This window comes from Chinchilla lanigera, unplaced genomic scaffold (genome assembly GCF_000276665.1).
Source record: "Chinchilla lanigera isolate Chin_1 unplaced genomic scaffold, ChiLan1.0 scaffold00053, whole genome shotgun sequence".
NCBI lineage: Eukaryota > Metazoa > Chordata > Mammalia > Rodentia > Chinchillidae > Chinchilla > Chinchilla lanigera.
The window spans coordinates 1351423-1373709 of record NW_004955454.1 but is presented as its reverse complement, the minus strand read 5'-3'; the positions used below and the strand labels follow the sequence as shown (position 1 = coordinate 1373709).

General features: G+C 52.9%; 1 protein-coding gene across 5 annotated transcripts in view; it reads left to right on the top strand.

Annotated features, from left to right (window-relative positions):
* Positions 1-6889: 6889 nt before the first annotated feature.
* The window catches only part of LOC102018360 (maestro heat-like repeat family member 5), a 35143-nt gene continuing 19745 nt past the window's right edge, over positions 6890-22287 (top strand). For all 5 annotated transcript variants that reach the window (XM_013520087.1, XM_013520086.1, XM_013520090.1 and 2 more), the window contains exons 1-12: positions 6890-7155; positions 8484-8625; positions 10181-10294; positions 12750-12907; positions 13023-13136; positions 13905-13997; positions 14411-14527; positions 14746-14865; positions 15414-15563; positions 16223-16345; positions 16463-16539; positions 17171-17312. In XM_013520087.1, coding sequence (XP_013375541.1) covers positions 10249-10294; positions 12750-12907; positions 13023-13136; positions 13905-13997; positions 14411-14527; positions 14746-14865; positions 15414-15563; positions 16223-16345; positions 16463-16539; positions 17171-17312 — 1140 coding nt within the window. In that variant the 5' untranslated portion in view covers positions 6890-7155; positions 8484-8625; positions 10181-10248. The remainder of the gene's footprint in view (positions 7156-8483; positions 8626-10180; positions 10295-12749; positions 12908-13022; positions 13137-13904; positions 13998-14410; positions 14528-14745; positions 14866-15413; positions 15564-16222; positions 16346-16462; positions 16540-17170; positions 17313-22287) is intronic.

Genomic DNA, 22287 nt, shown 5'->3' with positions numbered 1-22287 from the left:
TTAATCCCAGCATTGCACCATTAACCCCAGTATTGAATCTTTAATTCCGTCATCACACACTCCAGATCCAGCCACCTCTGAAGAACCCCACCTATGACTACGTGAGGCTTTGGGGCCATAACAAATGGTGTCTTCTAGGGCTGCTGCAGAACTGGGCTTGGGCCAGGTGCAGGAGGACAGCCTCCTGTGCCGCTGCCCTTAAGGTGCCCGCACTGGCTATCACTATGTCTGAGCACCAAGTGTAAAGCTGGCCCATGCGTGTGACTGAGAGTGATGGTGAGGGTGGAGGTCGGATGTCGGAGGGACCTGGGCTAGCCTGGGCTGTCTTAGTGGCTCCTTCTCTCCACTGCTACTCATTTTGGAAGCTATTTTTCTTCATTCGCTGTCTCTCTGCATTTTCCCCTCCCTCCTCCCCATCCAGGTGTTGCTATGGGAACCAGTCAGGGCACCCACGGCTTCCCTGATAGAGGGTTCCACAGGCCCTGGGAGTCCTCGTGTGTTTGTGTGTGTGTGTGTGTGCGTGTATGTGTGTGTTTAAGGGCTGCAGCTTGAGAAGGTCCCTGGAGCTTTGTGACTGAGACAAAGGCCACAGAAAAGTGGGGTGATTAGAAACCTCCTCCTTGTCCTGTATCTAGCACCCCATCCAGGGCACAACTGCATAACTGATACCCTCTCTTTCTTCAAGGTTGCCCTTTATGATTCCTACTGCTGTTACATGCCATTACTGTCTGGGGTTATCACTGGCGCAGTAGCCTCAACTCCCTCCCCCACTGGCTGCTGCCCCTTCCTTCCTTGGCTCAGATCCTTCCCCGCTCCAGGACTGGGCTTCCCAGCAGTAAGGCACTCATGGCCAGATGCAGGGCAGCAGGCTCAGCTCCTAGGGCCCCTCCTCCCCACAAGATTTCCCTCCTCGTGCCCTGGCTTCCCTTTTCTGCAGAGGTAGCACTTGGTTGTGGTCACATGACCAAAATCTCCTGCCCTCCCTCAGGCCCAGGCCACTTGCAGGAGAGCTGCAGGAGGTGGGCAGTCAGGGGCAGCTCTGTGCCCAGCCCCAGCCTGGAGCGGCCATTCTCACTGACAGCAGCCCCCGCCTGTCACTGCTTCCCTCCCACTGAGAGCTCCGTGCCTAGAGTCCCAAGGAGCCGTGTAGGTGGGGAGGAGCGCTGAGGCTGGGCCCTTATAGGCTGCTGCCTCTTCCCTCTGTCTCCAGCCTGGCCAGTGGAGTGGGAGGGACCACAGGGCAGAAGGGTGGTCTGCGGAGAGAGCACCATAGAAAGCCAGAAAGTGAGGCAAGATCTCATCCATGCAGGGTCCTACACCCCACCGGATCAGGCTCCCAGAGGATGGGCCAGGCTGCCCCCCTAAGAAGAGCCGAGAGCTGAGCCAAGCCTTCTCCCTCAGATGGGGGTGAGGGCTGAGCTAAGCCTCTCCCCTGAGCACAGCTCCAGTGCTGGGCCAGCTCTTCCTCCTCAGACAGGGGTCCAGGGCCGGGCCAGGCCCCCCCTGTCAGACAGGGGTCTGGGCAGGTTCTGAGTCCATCTGGACTGTATGTGCCCAGCCACTGGGATATTTCCTGCAGAGGGCCATGGTTTGGATATACTGGGTTGAGTAAAATACATGATTAAAATTAATTCCCCCTTTCTCCTATTTCTGCTACGGCTGGTAGAAAGTGCTAAGTCACACTGGTGGCTCACTTTATGCTTTTCTTACATAGTGCTGCCTGAGGCCACCCACATGTCCTTGTTCAAGATGCCCAGAAAGGCTGGTGGTGGGGACATCACAGGGCTGGCCTTCTTGCACAGGGACCCAGATGAGCCTGGGGGCGGGCCCAAGGTTGCTGACTTGTACCTCCCGGGGCAGCAGCAGCCTTGATGCGTGCGTGTGACCCTGGGCACCCCTATCTACACCTTCCTCACTCTGGGCAAGGCAAACAGGGACCCCACAATCCCTGTGCCTTGGGAAAGCCTCTGCTCAGGCTCTGAGGCCCGGTGGGCTGGCTGCTGTGGCCCCAGAGGCTTAGATTAGGGCTGAACCCACATGGCTGAGGGTTATGAATTATGAGTTACATAACTACAAATTATGAATTATCCCAATTCCTGAGCACCTGTGATTCTGGCCCCTGGGGGAGCCGCTCTGCAGTACAGGCTACCCCCTCCAGGGGGGCACATCCACTAGCAGCTGCTCTTGTGCTCTCTGGGCCCAATTCCGTTAGACTGAGCGCAAGCCAGTCCTGCCTTGCACAGCCGCGGCGGCCTGGCCAGAGCTTGCAGACAGAGTGAGGGGCCAGGTATGGCCAGCACAGACCTCCACCCCAAGCCCAGTCCTGAGAGAGTCTCCAGGCAGGGCCAGCACTGTGCCAGCTTCCTCTCTCTAACACCACTGTCCTTATTAAGTGCCTGCCCGGGAAGGGACAAAACATTCAATGAGGACATGCCTCTGTGCTGTGGCTCAAACCTATCCTCCCACAGGCACAGTACTTAGTCCTCAGGACTGCGGGGCTGGAGACGAGTGCAGGTCTTACCTGTCACACAGGGTGCAGTGAGCTGCCTCACTGAGGTGGGCTGGGGCCCACAGCAGAGGGGGGAGCAGAGCCTGCTGTCTGTCTTCTCCAGCTACCACCGGAGCATGTCCTGACCACATGCACCTGCAAAGCCCTCATTCAGGAGCCCGCTGGGGGATGAGACCTAGGCTCCCACCCTTGTGCCGCATTTACCATCAGGTGACCTCTGCCAGGCAATCTGGCTTTCCTGGACCTCTGCTTCCCAGGTTCAGGGACCACCAGTGTCTTAGGAGGAGCTCCATGCCAAAGCCTGTGTGGCGTTCCTGGTGCACAGGCTGCCTGAGGCTTCTGCACCTGTGGGGAGGAGCGTGGCGGCTCCACCTGGGACAGGTGTGTGTCAGACACAGAGGACAGCAGGCAAGGGGTTGGCCTGGTAAAGCGCAGCAGCGATGCTTCTGGAGCTGAGGGTTGGCTCTGGCTGACCCTGCCCTGTGTCTGGTGGGAGCCCGCTTTCTGCCCACACCGCAGAGCCTCTGCCAGGCGTCCCTGCTCTCCAGCACCTTTGATCACACTCTATGCTCCGGAATCAGCCGACTTCTGGCCTCATTGACCAGGGAAGAGATGTTTGAAAGGTTTTAAAACACAGTACAGTGGTGCATGTCTATAATCCCAGCACTCAGGTGGCTGAGGCAGGAGGCTTGCTGGGAGCTTGAGGCCAGCTTAAGCTACATAATGAGTTCATGGCCAGCCTGCACTACATAGTGAGACCCTGTCTCAAAAAAAGAAAGAAAGAAAGAGGAAAAGTTTTTAAAAGTAAAACCACAATTCATTCACATATAAAGGGAACACGTGTCAAGACTTTTATTTAACCATGAACCCATTAATGAATGAGGGAGCCAGCAAGAGATGAAGACTAGTGTGTAATTTAAAACACAAAGAAGAGCTCCCACTTTCCAGTGGATTCCCTGGAAAACACCATTGATTGTTCGAGGGGTCGCTGAGCCAGCTCCAGTCAGTCTGCTGCAGAAGTCAGGAGAGGAAGGGCGTGGTCCGTGTCATTTTATGAAGCAGGCAGGATTCTGATGCCAGACCAGCCAGAAAGAGCTCTCAGGAGAAGGGTGGCAAGGGGCTGGCATTATCACAGCAAACTGGAAAGCAAGGATGAGGTGGGAGGGGAAGTCTGTCCCCCAAGTCAAGGCTGATTAATAAGCTCCAGTGGCTGGGGACCCTGGTCCTGGAGGAGGAACAGACACACAGAATAGGACAGAAACTCAGTGTCACACAATGGCCCCAGCCAGCCCTGCTGCTCTGAAAGGGTAACTGCTGTGTGCTCAGGACCCCCAAGTCCACTGGAGCCCTACAGTGTACAGCCCTGGGGTCCCACCCTTGGCCTTGTGCCCTGGGGGAAAAGGAGGGAGTGGGGTGGTGCAGCTGTGGGAGCTCCTGACTAGGGGTTGCAGATGGCATTCCCTCCATTGTCTGGTCACCACCTGGATGCATAATCCAGCTTTGACTATTCTTTTGCCCAATCCTTCCATCTGCCTGCTCATTGAGTCAGTCATTCAACAAACTTTGAGAATTACGAAGTGCCAAAGGATTAAGGCAAAAGTCATTTTATTCCAAGGTTCTTAAATCTCCCGAGAAAATGACAAAGGAGAAAGAGCCTATGGCTCCTGGGAAAGGAGGTCAAAGCAGGGTCATTCTCTGCTACAGGGGCTGGGAACTTGTGAATCTGAGAGGGCAGGGAGGGGTCCTCACACTCCAGAAGAGACAACCTGGGTCCATGCCGGGCACAGCAGAGGACCAAGCAGCCTCCTGCTCCATTCCCTTTAGCCCCCACTTGCCCTTCATGGCCAATGGCACAGGAAGAAGCAGACCCAGAAAGGGGAGGGATTGCCGTGTCCTGCAGCCCAGGGATGCAGACCTGGGGTCTAGAGCTCCTTGGCCTCTTGGCCTGTCTCCACAGCTTCCTTTCTCTGGGGCCAGGCTGCCCTGGTCTGCATGCTCTGTCTGTCCCTTAGGAATCTAGTCCTGTGCTGGACAGGGCCTTGGAGGCCATCCCTGTCCTGCTCTCTTCTCAGCCTCACAAGCACAGCCTCTCCCCTGAGCTCTGGTGCACGCTTCTCTCTCCTTTGAGAGAGAACCATCTCCAATGCCCCTCCCCTGCAAGGCCTGCTGCAATGCTCCCAGCAGATAGGCCACCCGCTCCGGTCATGTGTCCTTCAGAAAGGCTGTCTGTTTGCCAGTCTGTGTTCCCTCTAATCTTCTGGCCCCTGGGATGATGACTGCCTCGTTACCTCGCTCATTCTGGGTGCCCAATTATTCTGTGCAGAGTAAATGAATGAGTCAGCTGGCGGCGGCCTGGTGGGGAGCCAGGGCCACAGGTGACGTGGAGGCAGAGGCAATCCTAACCCTGCTGGCCTAGGATCTGCCTGTGTATCCTGGCTCTTGCTGTCACCCCATCCTGCTCCCTTGACCTTGGCCCACATGAGGGGCTAGAGGGGCGTTTGTCTCAAATGCAGATTAGGCAAACATAGGGGCAGCATGAGGATTGGGTGAAGCAAGCCCCTTTCTGGGGTTTCTGTGTGAAGGAAGCATGCGGGGGGAGTCCCAGGCTCCCTAGGATCTGCCCAGCCCAGGACACAGGCCAGGGCTCTTCTGCTCAACCAAGAGATGCTGTCAGGGGAAGAGGGCCCCTGGGAAAGTAGAATGCAGACTCTCTCCCATGCGGAACTCTGAGCCCCAAGGCAAATGTGTTTTCTGATAAAGAGTTCAGAAACCACCCTAAGAAGCAGTATCTCTGACCCAGTACAACTGTGCTTCATGGTAATACAAGCATGTGGGCACGGGACGAGTTGGAGCCCTGTCCCTGTTTCATAGGGGCATGAAGGCATAGCTGTGTCCAGACCCCTGTTCTCTTCAGAGCCAGCCCATCTCTCTGAGACAGCATGGCAGGGAGTGACCCAGCCCGAGCCTTCCTGTGGGCTCCCTCAGGGGTCCATCCCTCCACACAGCTGTTCACTCTTCTAGGCTCCCTCTACACACCCTCTGATGCCAACTTGGGCAGGAGGGCTCTGGCATTCACTGCAGGAAGATCTCTGCCCGGAGAGTGGCAGCTCCTGCATTTTCTCACCTCAAGGCTCAGAGAAGTCACCATCCATTGGAATTCCTTCCCCAGCCCAAGGCCACTTTCCAGCTGCCCACGGGAAGGCTCCTCCAGTGCTCTTTGGGGGAAAAAAAATCTTAGAAGTAAGCAAATGAAGATCCAGTGGTGGGTAGGCTCATCTGATCTTAAACAAAACTTTCAGACATGAGCCGTGTCCTGGAGATGGCCTCGTCTGTGCTGGGGTCAGTCCTGGGGTCCCATGGTGGCATTGTCTAGGGTACTCAGGGGCTGTGTGCTCTCCAGGTGGCTGGCCTCTTGCCAACCACAGCCGGTGCCCAGTCTGTCACCTAAGTGTCTCCAGTAAGGGTGTTTACAGAATGGAAATCTTCAGATAGGAGGGTGGCAGTCGGCTCAGCCATGCCACCTCCAGATGTCACCCTGGTTAGTCCAATAACAGAATTGGCCAAGACGTCAGGAGTCCTGCAGGACATTGCCTGGGGCCTGAGGGCATCTGGACAGCTATATTCTTTGCCTCCCCAGACATCAGACAGTCTTAGAACTTGGTCTGGGCAGCCCAGCCAGTAGTGTTGCCAGATAGTACGGTGTCCAGTAGTTCCCGACTCTTGTTCTGTTCAGATAACTGATGAACATAACAGTTTAGCTTTTATTGAAGAAAAGGAGAAGAAAAGAAGAAGAAAGAGAGAAGAGAAGATACATCCTGCATGCAGGACGGGCCACTGCAGGAATAAGAAGGCAGTAGCGGCAACGTCAATGGCTGCTATCTTTTTTATATTTTCTTTTGAAGTCAGATCCAGGCTGTCCCTTGCAGGGCTTCAAAGCTGCTCCGCACATGCATCTTGGTGGTGATTTGACAGCTCTTCATGATTGACAGGTCACACCTGCTTGTCCAGCTGTAATTTGCCATGTCCTGATCTGCCTCAGCAACAGAGCTGGGGGCTCAGGGACATATGAGGACATACCTGGTGATCCAGCGAGCCCAAACCTATAGAACGAGTGCAGATGGCTAGGCTCCTGGTAGCTGAGGCTCCTCCAGGGATGTGTCCTCCTCTTGTGGCTGTTGGTGAGAATGGGAAAGGTCTTAGAAGGGGAGCCCTGGTCACTGGGTCTTGCTGGTTGCCCTTCTCAGCTGATAGGACCTGGCTGACTTTCAAACCTGCGGTAGGCACTGTTGTCACTAGAGCATTCTGCCTTGGGAGCACGTTTGCCAGGAAATGCCCTCAACTGCCTGCAGCATCGTCAGTTGAGGACAGAATTCTCAGGGCTGAACTTCCTTCAACTTTCAGGCAGTGGCTGTTGGGACCAGATTCCTCATGACTCCCCGGGGCCTCTGAACAGCCTTCTCGGCACACAGTTCCATCGAGTCCTGGAGAGAGGGACTAACAGGCTTGAAAGAGGTTTCTCTTAGGCAAAGTATTTGTCCTCACCCCACCCTACTCCCCCACCCAAGGCAGATGTTGAGCTGGCCTTGGGGAGGCTAAGCAGCTTGGTCTTGAGACTGATCCAGTTTGAAGTCCCTCAGAGCACCCAGGTTTGTTCCCTGAGCACCAAAGCCCGCTGTGGGGGTCGGCAGTCCTCTCAAAATGCTTCTCCAGGGCAGGTGGTGGTGAAGAGGCTTTTGGGGACATACAGACACACTGGGCCCTGAGAAGGATCCTTTTCGCCTCTTCCTTCTTTGTCCCTCCCCAGCTGCTGTCACTTGTTAGGGAGATTTCCATGGTGGATTCAAGTTCTTCCCTGCCTGCCTCATCTTACTTTCTTCCGTGTCTCACTCACAGTCAGAGGGCTCTCCAGACATGCAGGTGACCTTCAGAGAAGCCCAACAAATTGCTGCTCAGGGGTTGTGGGGTGGACAGGGCAGTCACTCCTGGGTGGGTCCAGTCAGCCTCCTGGACACTGATTCCTGGACATAGGAGCAGAGGCCGAGTGACTATACTGAGACATAGGAACATCTTAGGACATACCTGGGGATCCAACGAGCCCCCTGGGGACAGCCACCTTGAGCCCCTTGCAGATTTTGGGGTCCTGGGAGGCACCTCTCTATCTTGCCTAGGCCCAGACTGCTTTAAATCCTCCTTGGATGTTGGCCTAGTCACAGGAAATGGAACCAGAGACCAAAGTCCTCAGCAAGTCTACCCTCAGGCTGAACCTGGACTCAGGTGGCCCCTCTTGACCAGGCAGCAAGTGCCCTAGAAGGCCTGAACCCTCCCTGTCTTCTCCTCAGGCTCCTCAAAGCCACTAGACTCGAGACCTAGGGCTTGGGCAGAGCTCCAGGCCAAGCAAGCTCCCTGCTGGGCTGCTACCCCACCCCAGAGCCAAGGCTGTGTGTGATGGCCTCTTTTTCAGGCCTTTTAAAAAAACTTCATCTCATTTTTGGTTTTAAGTAAGCAATTTTTTTTTTTCCCTCAATAAGAGCAACTCAGGCCCACTGCAGACACGTTGGCAAATTTCAAAAAGGATTCAGAAAGCAAAATTGCCTGGAATCCCAAGGCCCAGAGATAACTGCATTTTAAATTAGAATTGAGTGGCTTTTCTCTCCCTTTGGATCCAAGCAACCTCCACGTCATCAAATAGTCTTGAGAAAGCGAGTCTCTAAGCTGCCCATTCTTCTCTCTTTTTGAGCATGTGTGGCTATTTTAAACCTGGGAAGAATCCTGGAGTAGTGAATATTTAGTCATTTCTAATTTTTTCGGGAGATTGAATTCCTGGGTGTGGGATTCCCAGCCAAGCAGGCGTGGCCCTGGGTGGGAATCTGTGAGGGCCTCCGTGTCTGGCCTTCTTGGGACTCTCTCTTGTCCTTTACAATCTTTCAAGCAATCTTTACACATGGTAACAAGTCTTGTTTGTCTCTTTGCCTAGCCTGGAGGAGGTCATTTCTGAGCCTTTGAGCCCATAGGAGCCGTTGTCATCCCCCTGAGCAGCAAGTCCGGAAGGCAGCTACCTGCACACGCAGGCCAGCTGGGCCATCCCGCAGCACAGACTACAGCCGCCCAGGGACAGGGTAAAAAGGAGCAGTGCTGGGACTGGGGAGGGGTTAGAGGGCAGGGCCAAGGGCTGAGAGAGCTAAAAGGAGAGAGGGATGGGGGACCATGCAGGGCAGTGGGAAGGATGGGCCCATGCCTTTCTCCCCAGAACTGAAAAAAAAGGGTGTGGCCTCCCTGGGGGAGGGGAGGGGCTATGGCTAGCTGTATGGGGATGGCAGCGGGACCTGCCAGGATAGACTGTGGGGCTGGGGTGGCCTTTCTCCAACAGAGCAGTAGGGAATCAGAAGGGCCTAACAGGCCTACTCTCTGGGTTACCCTAGGAGGTGTGGCCGGGCAGGACCTGGCTGACCTGAGATAGAGATGTAGGACATTGTGGATGGAAGGGCGCAGGGCAGGGGTGGATGACATGAGGACCAGAAGCATGTGCCAAGCAACAAGTGACCTGGGGCAGGAGGGCCATGGTGAGGGGTAGCTAGGACCTCCTTCTCATCTTCCTGCCTGGAAGCTTCCCAGACCACATCTGCCTTCTCGGGCCAAATTATTCTTTAGACTTGGTTGCCTCAGCTAACCCCAGCCCTATCGTCCTTGGCTTGCTATCTGATTCTGACATGGCGTTCCCTGGGTCTCAGATCACTTCCTCCAGGAAGCCCTCCAAGCTTGGAGTGCAGCAAACTGAGAGTGGCTTTTGCCACCTCCATAAAGAGGGAGACTTTATGAAAGGGGTCCATCAGACCAGTTTATGAAAGGGTCCATCCTCCTGAGAAAACTCTCTCCTCTAAGTACATAGACCTGGTTCTGTAGCTGTGATGAGCAGGGCCTGGGTTTGGGTGTACAGCAGGGGAGGGGAGTTCAGGAAAAGCCATGGGACAGAGTGTGAAAATGAACTCATGTCCCGGGGCACAGGCCCGGGCAGGGGGATGGTATCCCCTAGGGTTGTGAGGAGTTCAGACTCCCTCCAGCTCCCCCATCCCCACCCAGTTGACAACTATGTCTGAGTGTGGGTGGAGAAGGCAGTCAGGGGTTCAGAGTCAATGGGGGAAATGGTGCTGAGCTAAGTTGTGTTGAATGCCAAGTGGATGGGCAGTCAGGGCGAGGGCAGCAGAGATGCTCGGAACCTGCACAGCCCTGGGAGTTCACCCAGGTCACTGAGCAGGTAATTGGCCATCCACTGGGTCCAGAGGCTTCTGGCCATCAGTGCTGCCCACAGGCTCTGGCTAGGAGATGCCTGGGAGCTGTGTGCCTCTGAGGATGGCAGTGCCCGGGCTTGAAAGCTAGTAGACAGCAGCCCCTTTTTAATTGCTCTCAGGCCCCACAGGTACCTCCCATTCCTGCCCTGCACCCTCTACTGACGGGTTGGGGCTGGTCAGGCCTGGGGTGCCTGGGGTTGGGAGCTGATGAAGCTTGGGATGACTGAGGTGAGGGCTGTTCGGTTTTGGAGTGATGGAGGTAAGGGCTGGTTGGGCTTGGGGTGACTGCAGTATGAGCAGGTCAGCCTTGTGGTGATCAGGTTTAGGGTGACTCTGCACAGCCTGACTGGTGAGGGTGAGAGACACAGCCATCTGCCCCTGCCAGGTGCTGTCACTCTGAGACTGTAGGCTCCATACCGGCCCCGCGGTGGTAATTTCCACAGGCCCCTCAGAATGTCCAGAAACGTATGGCCTCAGGAGGAGCAGGAGCTGGAGCTTGGTGAGCACACCCAGTGGGCAGATCATGCGCTGCAGGGTGAAGGGGGGCAATCCTCACTGTACAGGAGAGCGTGGTCTATTCTGTCTCTGATCGTCCAGTATAGGGAATGGGATGGAACACCTTCGGAAGGCCTGTGACCTTGTGCGCAGGGGCAAGGTTTGCTGCCAGCCTCAGTGCCCCTGCCGTCTCACTCCCCTTCAGTGCCTTGGTCCAGGGCAAAGGGACCCACAGCCAGGGGTGTACCCCAGGAGCCCTAGGAACTCTCAGGCAGGTTGGGCACCTCCTACCACCCAGCTGAGCAAGGACTTCATAGCCACCCCTCTGCTGCCTGTCCTTATTCTCAGGGCCTTGGGGTCACAGGGGGGGCAAGTATAACACCTGTGCTGACGAGTGGCCCCAATGTCTGACTGGTAGATGATGGGTGGATTGTTTTCAGATAAGCAAGTCATATAGCAGTGAAAGAGCAGCTCCCAGCATACTCAGGAACTGCTTCCTCTCTGTCCCCTCAGCTACGTGCATCCAGGCCAGGTCTCTAAGGCACTGGGCCAACTGCCTCACACAGTGCTAGGACTGCACACACCCGGCCTGCAAATCCTCATTAACTCCGCAGCTCAGGCCTACTCTGCTGGTCAGTGGCCCATGGCCCATGACACCGGAGGAGGCCAGACAAGCATGTACTGTAGGAAGCCTTCGTGTCACCTATCTATAAACAAGAGAGGCTGGGTTCCCCCCTTTGACAAGTACCCCCAAACAGGTGTCCTGAGGTGACACTTTGTAATGGTGACTGATTAAATGCATGTTGGCCCATGTAAGAAATTCCCTATCAGGTCCAAAGATAAAAACAACTCAGGCCACAGCAGAGGGACTGACACATTTATCCTACAACCCTGAGACATTGTCCAGGTCCTGGCCATAGCACAGACTCAGGGCAAGGACACCGAAGCTTGGGGCCAGTCCGTCCCCAGGAAGCCACAGGGCCAAGGCCGGGATCAGATTGTATATGGGCCCTTGAGGTGACACCAGGGTCCTGTCCTACAGAGCACGAGTCACAGGGGCTGAGTTTGCCAGTGAGTGACAAACCAGTGACACAGCCATACCTGACCCAGAGGCCGACTTTATTTCTATTCTAACAGAGGCTGACTTTATTTTCCAACCCAGTGACTGCTGGCTTTGCAGTCATTTTCTTCTTCTGCGTATCGAAGTTCTGACATCTCTGTAAAAGCACTAGACCATGCAGAAATTCCTCTGTATCACCATCATAGAGCTTGCAGAGCTCATCCTATTTGTGAGAAACGGGCCTGTCATATGTATGGTTCTGCACATGATTTTTTATTTCCAATTTGATACCAGCTACCAACCAAGTTTTCAGAGGAAGAATTCCCTTCCTTCCCCCCATACAAACCAATGTGTGAGAACATATTTCTTCACACTCTTTCGCATCATTCTCTTGCTGACAGTTGAAAAAGCACATCTCATTTTTCATGCTTATTTCTTTTGTTATCGGCAATGCAGGTCATCTTTCCACTTAATTACTGGCCTACAGGGTTCCTTTGCCTGTGTTTAAGGCTTAATCCTTTGCTTTCTTTTCTGACTGACAGGAAGAGGCTTTTTTTTTTTGGCAATAATGGTGAGTGAACCCAGGGCCTTTGCACTGAACTACAACCACAGGCTTTTTTATTTTTGAGACAGGGCTCTCTAAAGTCTCTAAATTGTACAGGTTGGGCTGAAACTTGCAATCCTCGTGCCTCAGCCTCTCCACGCTGGGCTCACAGGTGTGTCCCAACACAACTGGCTGGATGCAGTTAATCTTAACCTGTGGCCACAGGTGTGGCAAACAGTTCTTAGTTTTGCTTGCAGGGCTCGGTGGGTGGGTCAGGCCCGAGAAACCATGCTGCTGGCTGTAAAGCTGGTTTCTTTTGGTTTCTGTCTTTGTTCCATATTTACAAAGCCCCCCCCCCCAAGCCTAGATTAGCGATGATAAAATTCATAATCTCTTCTGTATGTTTACAGTTTTCGTTTTACAATTTAAGTATGTTGACTGCTCTATTTTGGTGCAGGAATAGGTTGGGGTCCAGGGTAACTGGCTGCTCTCCGCCACTGGCCATTACTGTGGCACCACTGGTCTGTCCACGTTTTCCAGTGGGTCTGAAGTTTTGAGTTGTGGTGTGAGTGGCCTGGGTCCCAGCTCCGTCTCCGGGCTGTTCAGCTGCACACTGGCCCTGCTCTGGGTTGGTTGACAGGGCTCTGCAACGTGCCTGCCCTCTATGTGCTGTGCTTTCCATTCCCTCCAAATGCATTTTAAGGAAAGTGATTTCTGCAGATCCAAGGAGGGACCCTGCAGGCACAGCAGCTGGGGGGCTGGGGGTTTGGAACCTGGAGTCTCCCGGGTAGCCTGTCATGGTTATGGACTGACAGGCAGCTCTCATGCTGCCCCTCTGCTCTGAGCCTTCTGCAGACTGTAGAGACTTGGGGCTCCTGGGAGATGTGAGAGAGTGTTACAGTGACCCCTCAGTGCTGGAGAGACAGCTGGCCAGCAGGATCAGGGCCATGTCCACTGCACAGCAGGGCCAGGCATTGAACATCATTTGTCGCTACCTGGAAGGGCACACCCAGGTAAGGCCCCAAGGTGACTCCATACTGGGTGAGAGTCCTCTCTGGCCCTGACCCGCAGAGAGTCTCAGGCCTGAGGAGGTCTGGGGGGAGCTCACTGCATGGCTGTCATTGCCAGCAACCACCGTCGGGCTCCCAAGACCTTCATATCATTGGAACTCTTGAACTTCCACCAGGAAGGGCTGGAAGGTTGGAGGGAGTCAGGGCACCTGTGGCTACTCCATATCAGCAGGTATCTGGGCAGAGACCCAAGGCTTGGGATCCAGTCCCCTCCACCCCACGTCCACCCAGAGCCTCCTACTGACCTATGCACACAAGGCCCCCACTCCTCAGGAATCCTCTGATCTTGAAATTGGCTTTGGGCATAGGGTGGGAATGGCAGGACCCCAGCACTCTGTGAATGTTGGGGACTCTTTAGACCAGCTTGAAGGCCTGAATACCACTAGAGGTCATGTAGATCCTGGGGTGGGCAGGGCTGTGCTGGCCTCTCTTCCAAATGTCTGCTTCAGTCTTTATCTCTAGCCTCTGGAGGCTGCAGCCAACCCCTTGGGCCACTCTGAGTGACAAGATTCTTTGAGGGCTGAGGGCTGATGGAGGAAACACAGTAGGGCCTGTATGCTTACAGCAGTCCTGCTGCAAGCATACACAGCTTGGCTCAGATGAGAGGGTAGGGAAAAGCATCCAGTCAGAGGGAACTAGCTATGCAAAGGCCCAGGGGCCAGCATGGCAGCAACACAAAGGGCAGGGGCACTCCCACATGTCAACTTGGGTCACTGGCCACATTAAGGTACTCAGCCTCTGTCTGAAGGGTAGGGATCTGCTGGGGCCTGTAGCAGAAGCCAGGATGACCAGAATCACTGAAGTTCGAATGGCTGGCTACTGTAGGGCTCCAGCCCTCACCCCTTCCTCACCCAGCAAGCTCTCAGTCTTGTCCACACTGGGCTATGTCCCATACTGGTGGGGCAGGAGGTGAGGATCTGAGCACTGAGCTCTGCCACAGCCCCCGGGGCAGCAGCGTGTGGTGGACACAGACATCAGCGTGCAGAAGCTCCTGGAGTCCCTGTGCCTGGCACCCGAGCGGGCCACGGATAAGGTTAGTGCCAGGCCAGGGCCACTTGGAGCTCCCCAAGAGGGCGGGAGGTGACAAGACCCAGCCCGAGTCCATACATCTAGGAGTGATCAGGGAGCACAGTGACATTCAAGGTGTGCCTTGAGGGGCCCAGAACCGAAGGCCTAAGTTTTAGGGTGGTGCAGTAATCAGCACAGGAATTGGGCATCACCTGCAAGAGTCACTACGAACTGTAGAGTTGCTAGAGCCCTTGTGGTACCCAGCCCCTTGCCCCTTGTCCATGAGCACTGCACATGGACACCAGCATGGACATACCCTTGGGCTGCCAGCCCCACCCCACAGGGCCCTGCACACAGACTAGCCCCAGGCTTAGGGTGGGTGTCAGCCCCAGCTGGTCACAGGCCCAGTGCCTCGTTGTCCCCCTCTTGCTTTCCCAGACCCTCCTCTTCCGCCTCTTTGGGCTGATCCTTTGTGAGTGCACAGATGCGGTGCTGGTGAAGAAGTACCTCACCTCCCTTCTGGAGCTGTCTCACCAGGACTTCAGCCAGCGGGAGGTACGCTGGGTCCTTGAGGTCCCTGGCTCTCCTAATCTTGCAGCCTTGTGCCTTGGCCTGCACTCCAATGTCCTGTGCTCACAACAAGGAGCACTGTCGGGTGCTGACAGGCCCTACCCAGCAGAGGGCATTCCCGCTGGGAGGGGTGGGCCCTCAGGGCGCCAGAAACATCCAGTACTGTTGCCTGGGGTCCTGTTCTCTGGTACCCTGCCCCACAGGACATCGCACTGGCTGTGGGCTTGGCATCCACTACGCACCTGGAGGAGGTGTGGGCCCTGCTGGAACACCTGGGCAACACCTGGTTCTTGAGGTGGAGGAACCTGTGCCCTGAAGGACAGGTAGAGAGGCTCCTGGTAGCCATTCTGCAAAGGGCAGTGCAGGGCAGGGAAGGCCTCAGCCTGGGTGCCTGCTGGTAGCAAGGGGGTCCCAGAGGGCTGGTACGTGGGACAAGGCTGGATGAAGGTCTTCTCTGTACTTCCCTGTTCCTGAGATCCTATGGGCAGAGTTCAGAGCTGCTATTAGATGCAGGATCTGAGGCCATGGGGACTGCATGGGGCTTTAGGTGCTGTGTAACCCAGGCCTCAGTTTTTCCTCAGGGCACCTGCTCCAGGAGGGTATGTCGATCAGCTTCATTTTCCTAGCCACTCCATGCCCCAGTAGCCGTCCTGGGAGGAGTAGGCCACAGAAGACCTGCCTGTGTAAGGGTGCTGGCTGGAGGGGTTTTCTGGGAGTGAGAGCTGGTGCCAGGCCTGGGATCTGGCTCCTGTGGGGTGTGGACACAGCTGGCCACCACCCTGGACCTGTGCCAAGGGCTGGTGTGGGCTGTGAGGGCCTGGTATGGGGTGGGGCTGACAACTAGCAGCCCCTGCTACCCACTCACCTGCAGCACCCAGATGCCAACCTGCACTGGAAGTGGGTCAGCAGCACCGTCTTACTGTGCTATGGACAGATGGCCGCACATGCCAAGGAGCGGATCCTGCCCTGGGTAGACAGCATCACCTCCTGGATGGTGCACTACTTTTCCTGCAGCCGCAGTGTGAGCCCCACTCATTCTCTTGCGGGGGTAGGCAGGGAGGGTGCCTCTGGTCCCCTTGCCTATCCCTATGCTGACCTGCGAGGCAGCGGGGCCTAACCAGGGAAAGCCCAATGGTCCTGCTCCGTGCATGAGGGGCTGAGTGCCCTAGCTGCAGGTGGCTCGGGTAGGGCCTAGCTGGGCCAGGCAGTGAGGCTGGCAGGGGAAGCTGTGTGCCTTTCACATCTCTGAGCGCTCCATCCAGGGACTCCAGCAATCCAGGAGACGCAGTGAAAGGGCTAAGACTCACCACTCTGGACCACCAGAGCTGCCAGGGATTGAGGGGCGAGGGGTATATGTGTTATGTATGTTGTGTATGTGTGGTATACATATGCTGTGTATAAGTGGTGTTCTGTGTATGCTCTGTGGATGTGTGTGAAGGAGTGGTGTGAGATTTGTGTGTATGAGTGTGTGCTGTGGGGATATGTAAGTGTGAGAATGTGCTGTGTGTATGTGAAGGTGTGTTCTGTGTGAGTGTGAGGGTGTGATGTATGGGTGTGTGTATGAGGGTGTACTGTATGGATTTATGTATGCACCTGAATTATCTGGTACCCTGGTCAAGATTGGCAGTGTGACAGGATTTCTGTCAACTCTCGCCTAATCTGGGTACTTGTGTACCATAGGATACTGTCCTCAAAGTCAGCTTCCTTTCTGCTGCTGTCCTGCTCACCAAAGTACTCAGGCAGGACTATGGTGCTCAGAGGTACAGGTTCACCCAGATACCGGAGATCATCCAATGTCTCCTGGTGAGTGACATGCTAGGTGTCCTGCCCTGTGGGCACTCAAGGACCACCCCCAGCGTGAAGAAGCTCAATGGCTGGTTCAGATGCTACTGCCACCTGGGCCCTCTTCTGCCCTCTCAGTGGATCCTCCAGGAAGAGCCCAACTGCCTGGTCACCCTGTCTCGGCAGAAGATCATGTTGGTCATTATAGGACTGAGGTAACTTCTCTGGGGTCCAGCACGAAGACAGGCCAGGCCCTCTGAGGATGCAGGGGGCTCAGTATGCCAAGGATGAGGAGCAGGGACAGTACCAGCTGCTAAACAGAGCTAGGAGGGCTGAGGCTGGGACATATCGTACATAGGAGGTTAGGTTTGATTTGTTTCATGGCTAAGGTACATTTATAATGCTGACACACACCAAGCCCTGACCCAGGCTGCATCTGCGACTGATCTTGGTCATGGCCGAGCCCTAACCCTGGTCATACAAGAAGCCCTGACCTTGTTGCCCCTTAAGTCTTGATCCTGACCACAGATTAAGTACTGACCTTTGTCACCAGGTGGCCTCTGGTGCCACTCACGGCCTTATCTTGACCCCAGAATAAGCCCCAAGCTTCTCACAAGTGCCGAAGAACCCAAGGGATGAAGCCAAGGAGTTGGTTCGGCTGCAGTTCCTGCTGCCAAGGGCTCCTCCAGTCCAAATACGCTCCACTTCCCCTAACCTACCTGGAGCCTGAGGCAGGCTTCTATGCAGACGACACTCATTTGTGCCCATTGGATTTGTGCAGAGGCCTCAGTCAGGTCTCTGTTTAAGCTCTGACTGTGCAAAGGAGTCTTCCCTCATTTCTTGCAGCAACCTGCGGCCCAGCCTCCCGCCCTGGGTCAAGTCCAGGGTCATAAAAGTCTGCCTGCGAAGTGTGTATGCGCTGCCCCCTACAGAGAAGCTGCCAAGCTGCCTGCCGTCACTGGACCCATTCTCTAGCGTCGATGTCATGGTGATTGCCTGCTCCAGCCATCCTCTCTCTGGGTTAGGGGCTGCGGACTGGGAGCTGTTAAGCTCGGCCTGGGGAAGGGGCCAAGGAAGGAGCTGGGGCCCAGGTTTGGTTCCATCCTGGCTGCAACACAGACTTGCTATGACCTTGAAAAACCTCCAGCCCCGGGTCCCTTGCAGTTCTGTGAGCTGTGTTCAGCTTTTATGACTCAGCTTTACTGAGTCCACAAATGCCCCACAGCCTCAGGGGCTGGTTGGCTGCAGGCTCTTTGTCCTCAGGGGCTCCTGGCCCTTTGTCCTCAGCCAGGCAGGCAGGGGGACTTTCCTGCCTCAGGACTTTGTCCTGTCCTGAGCCCCGAGGCAGGCCGTGCAGGCTGGCACACACATGCCTCCCTCTGCTCCTGCCCACACTTAGCACACAGCAAGGGCTTGTCACATCCCAGGAGCCAAAAGCACGCCCTTCACCACCACCACAGCTCAGGCTGGGACAGCTCTGCTCTTGGATGGGGTGCAGCTGCCTCGATGGTTAGGTTTTGCCCCCTGTGCAAGGCCTTGTACAGGGTCTGCAGTGACAGGGGAAGATGTTTGTCCTCACAGCCACAACTTGGTTAGCAGGGACAGCAAGAGCCAGGGAACAGGCCAGGAGGGACCTGGGCTGTGTGCCTGGGCTGGGCTCCTGGAGCAGTCTGCTGGACAGAGGCCAGCATGGCTGTCCACTGGATATTCCCTCCTGCAGGGAGAGAGGACCCTGCAGGGATCTGAGGAGGTGGTGGGATCTTGTGGAAGCCCATCTCCAGGGGGTCAGCAGGGAGTGGCAGCCAGTCTTGTGGGAGCCCTGGCCCTCTGTTGTTCATCTGGGCCTGGTCAGTCACTGGGTCAGTCAGGCCCTGACCACAGGCTGTGCTCCAACACTGTGTCGGGCAATATCCGGGGCTCTCTGCAGTTGGGGAATGGGTATAAAGGCCTTCAGGAAGGCTGAGCAGAAGCCCTGCCTTCTACCACAAGCGTCTAGTTATACCCAGGTGAGTCCCAGCAGCCAGTGTCCACACTTTGAGGGTGTCAGACACTCGGCCATAGGAATTGGTTCAGGAAGGAAGTGTTTTGTTTTAAGGTTGATTAAAGCAAAATTGAGACAGACACCACACCCATCCAGAGTGCACTCTTGTGTATGTTTTGATAGACATATATGTGAAACCATCATCAAAATCAAGACGGTCAGTCCCTAAAGCTTCCGTACCCCTTAGGACTCTCCCTCTGGGTCCCCTGTGGGTGTCCCTCCTCATCTCTCATTACTGACACACTAGCGCACTCCATCACTGAGCATCTATTTGCACCTTGAATTTAATACACACTGAATCATGTAGTACGCATGTACCTTTGTCTGGGTTCTTTCCTCTCATCGGTGATGGTGAGGCCATCCATGGCGTGGCTTGCACTGGTAGACCATTCTCCCCTGCTGAGGGCCACTTCATTTCCTGGATATGCTGCCATCCAGTGCCTCTCTCTGGATGGGGGGAATGGGGCTTGTTTCTAGGTGTGGCTGTTACAGAAGATGCTGCAAACATTCATGTTCCGGTCTCCATACCAACACATGCTCCAGTGTTTGCTGGGTTAATACTTAAGTGTGATCACTAGGTCACATGACAGGTGTATGTTTAACTTTTTAGCAAGTTGCCCAACTGTTTTCCACAGAGGTTGCTCTACCTCACAGCCCGCAGCAGTGTCCTAGATCCCAGTGGCTCCATGTCCTTGACACCGCTGGGCACCATGCATCTCTGACACATTAACCATTCTGATATGTGTGTAAGTTATTGTGGTTTTAAGTCTTGTTTTCCTACTAATAGTGTCGAGCATCTTTTCATGTATTCATTTGCCATCTCTGTATAAGGTGTCTAAATGTCATAGCTACTTTTGAAATTGGGTGATCTCTTCAGGTATCAGGTAATTTTTAGATTTCCTCTTATAATCTAGATGGGAGTCCTTCATCTGATACGTGATTTGAAAATATTTTCTCCCAGTTTGTGGCTCCCTATCCTCTTAACACTGTCTTCTAAAGAGCAGAAGTTGTTAATGTTGAAGAAATTGATTCAATTATTTTTTTCTTCATGGACTGTGCTTTGACCATTGTACCTAAAAATGTTTTCTTGGCCCAAGGTCATAAGACTTTATCTTGTACTTTTTCCTTGAAGTTTTGTACCCAGGATTTATACCTGGGTCTACCTCTTAGTCCACGTGGGTAGCTGTAACAAAATATCATAGTCTAGGTAGCTTTTAAACGACAGTATGTGCTTCTCACAGTTCTGGAGGTGGAAGCTGGAAATCGGGGTGCCAGGTGACTGGTTTCGGTGAGGGCTACTTCCAGGATGCAGATACCGACTTCTCCATGTCTTCATCTGGCAGGCAGAGGTCCAGACAGCTCTCTGGGACCCCTTTGATATGGGCATTTATCCCATCACCAGGCTTAACTCATGACTAGTCACCTCTGGAAGGCCTTACCTAACACCATCACCTTGGGGTTAGGATTTCAGAATATATATATTTGGAAGGACACAAATGTTCAGTCCATAACAATCCATGATCTATTTTGCATTAATTCCTATATTGTACAGATTGAAGTTTAATTCTTTGCAGATTGGTATCCGCCTGCCTGTTGCACAATCACTTGTTAAAAGGACCATCATTTCTTTATTCAGTTGCCTTCACATTTCTGTGAAGAATTAACGGGCATGTCCCATATATCCATAAAATAATTCCTGGGATTTTGTACATGACTTTTGCCCTTGCAGTAACTGGAGATTGAACCCAGGGGGCACTAAGCTACATCTCTAGTCCTTTTATTTTTTATTTTGGGACAGCGTCATTCTAAGTTGCCAAGCTGGCGTTGAACTCTTGATCTTTCTTTCTCAGCATCCCCACTAGCTGGGATTACAGGCATAGAGCACTGTACCTGGCTTTATACATGACTTATTTGAATAAAGTCAGTTTACTTTTTCCTTTCAAATCTGGATGCTTTTAATATCTCACTCTTAATTTATGATACTTGTTAGAAGTCTTGGTATAGCTTTGAGTAGTGGTGGTTAGAGTGAGAAATGCCAAGCTGCTCCCAGTCTGAGAGGGGAAGCATGCAGCCTCACCATTCAGTATGGTGCCGGGTGTGGGTCTTTGTTTTACATGATAACCATCACTGTCATCATCATCACTGTAAATATTATTAACTTTTGTAATGCTGAAGCTAGAACCCGGGGCTTCACATATGCTAAGCAAGTTCTCTGCTATTTAACTATATCCCCCAACCCTTGTAGATGTCATTATTAGAAACTCTATCTCCAATTTTCTGAGAATGTTTATCAGGGATGAATGTCGGTTTCATCAAATGATTTTCCGCATCTATGGAGATGATCAATCTTGTTATGTTGTGTTTTCATTTGCACTTAGTTCAATTTTAATGTTTTATAATTTCAGGTTTTTCTTTGATTTATTGCTTATGTAGATGCATGCTAACTAGTTTCAAATTTACTTACTTTTGTCAGAGAAAATACTTTGTTTAACTTTTTTTGGTTGTCTTTTTGAGACAGGGTTTTGCTGTGCAGTTTAGGCTGGCCTTGAACTCATTGTGCAGCCCAGGCTGGCCTTGAACTCACAGCAATCTTCCTGCCTCAGCTTCCCGAGTGGTGGGATTACACGATTTATTTTTGTTTTGTTTTGTTTTTTTGGTTTTTCTCCGGTACTGGGAACCAAACTCACGACCTTGCGCTTGCCAGGCAGGCGCTTTGCCGCTGAGCTAAATCCCCAGCCCCCACGATTTATTTGGGGACAGCGTCATTCTAAGTTGCCAAGCTGGCGTTGAACTCTTGATCTTTCTGTCTCAGCACCGTCACATCCAACCAAATCTCTTTAAATTTATTGGCCCAGAATGTGAACTTTGTAGGTAAATTACTGCTATGCACTTATAAAGAATATGTATTCTGCTGTTTCTCAGTGGAATGGCTTACAAAAGTCAGCTAGATAAAGCTAACTGACAGTGTTGTCCATACCTTCCTTCTCTGCTTAGGGTATTCTTTTGATCCATGGTTAAAATCCTTGACCCAAACTGTGGATTTGTCTACCTCCCCCTGCAGTTCTATCCATTGGTGCTTGGTTTATGTCGAACCTCTGCTGCGAGGTCCGTACACATTTAAGATCCCTCTGTTTTCCCGGGGAATTGGCCCTGGTGTCGTTAGCAGTGACATCTTTACTGCTGGTGCTCTTTGCTCTGAAACTGATTCCATCTGTAGTGTGGTAGTCCTTTCTCCATTCTTTTACCTTTGACCTATTTGTATCATGATATCTAAAAATTTTTTTTGTAGGAGATGTATGAGGGTTAGGTCTTGCTTTTCCTACTGTCTGAGTTTCTGCCTTCTACTGGAGGCAGGGCTCTAGCCCAGTCATATATAAGGGAAGTTAGAATCGCATGACCATTATGCTGTTTCTTTTCTATTTGTCTATCTAGTCTTTGCTCCTCTGTTAATCTCTTTCTGCCTTCTTTCAAGTCATTTAACATTTTTATGGAGATTTTTTTTAACCTGCTTTTTTGACTTCTTATTTATAGCCATTGAGTTTTTTTGGTGTATGTGTTGGAATTTGTATCATACGTATTTAATCCTCCCTCTCTCTTTGTCCTGTATGGTCATATCTATATTTACATCTATGTCCATAGTTATATATACAGGTCCTAAATATACACCTAGCTACTTCACTCTACCTATAGATCATATACCACTACTTATACTTTTATCTATACCTACACTTAGATCTACCTATCTAATCATCTATTGATTTAAAAAAAAATACCCTACCTGAGAGATTCTGATTTGCCCTCCTGATTAACTGTACATGTGTGTAGGAATTGAAAAATCATTTGATTGAAAATCCCTGATAAATGGATTTGAGTAATAAGATTGAGTAAGAATGGGTCTGTGCTCAGGTTTCTATAGCTAGGA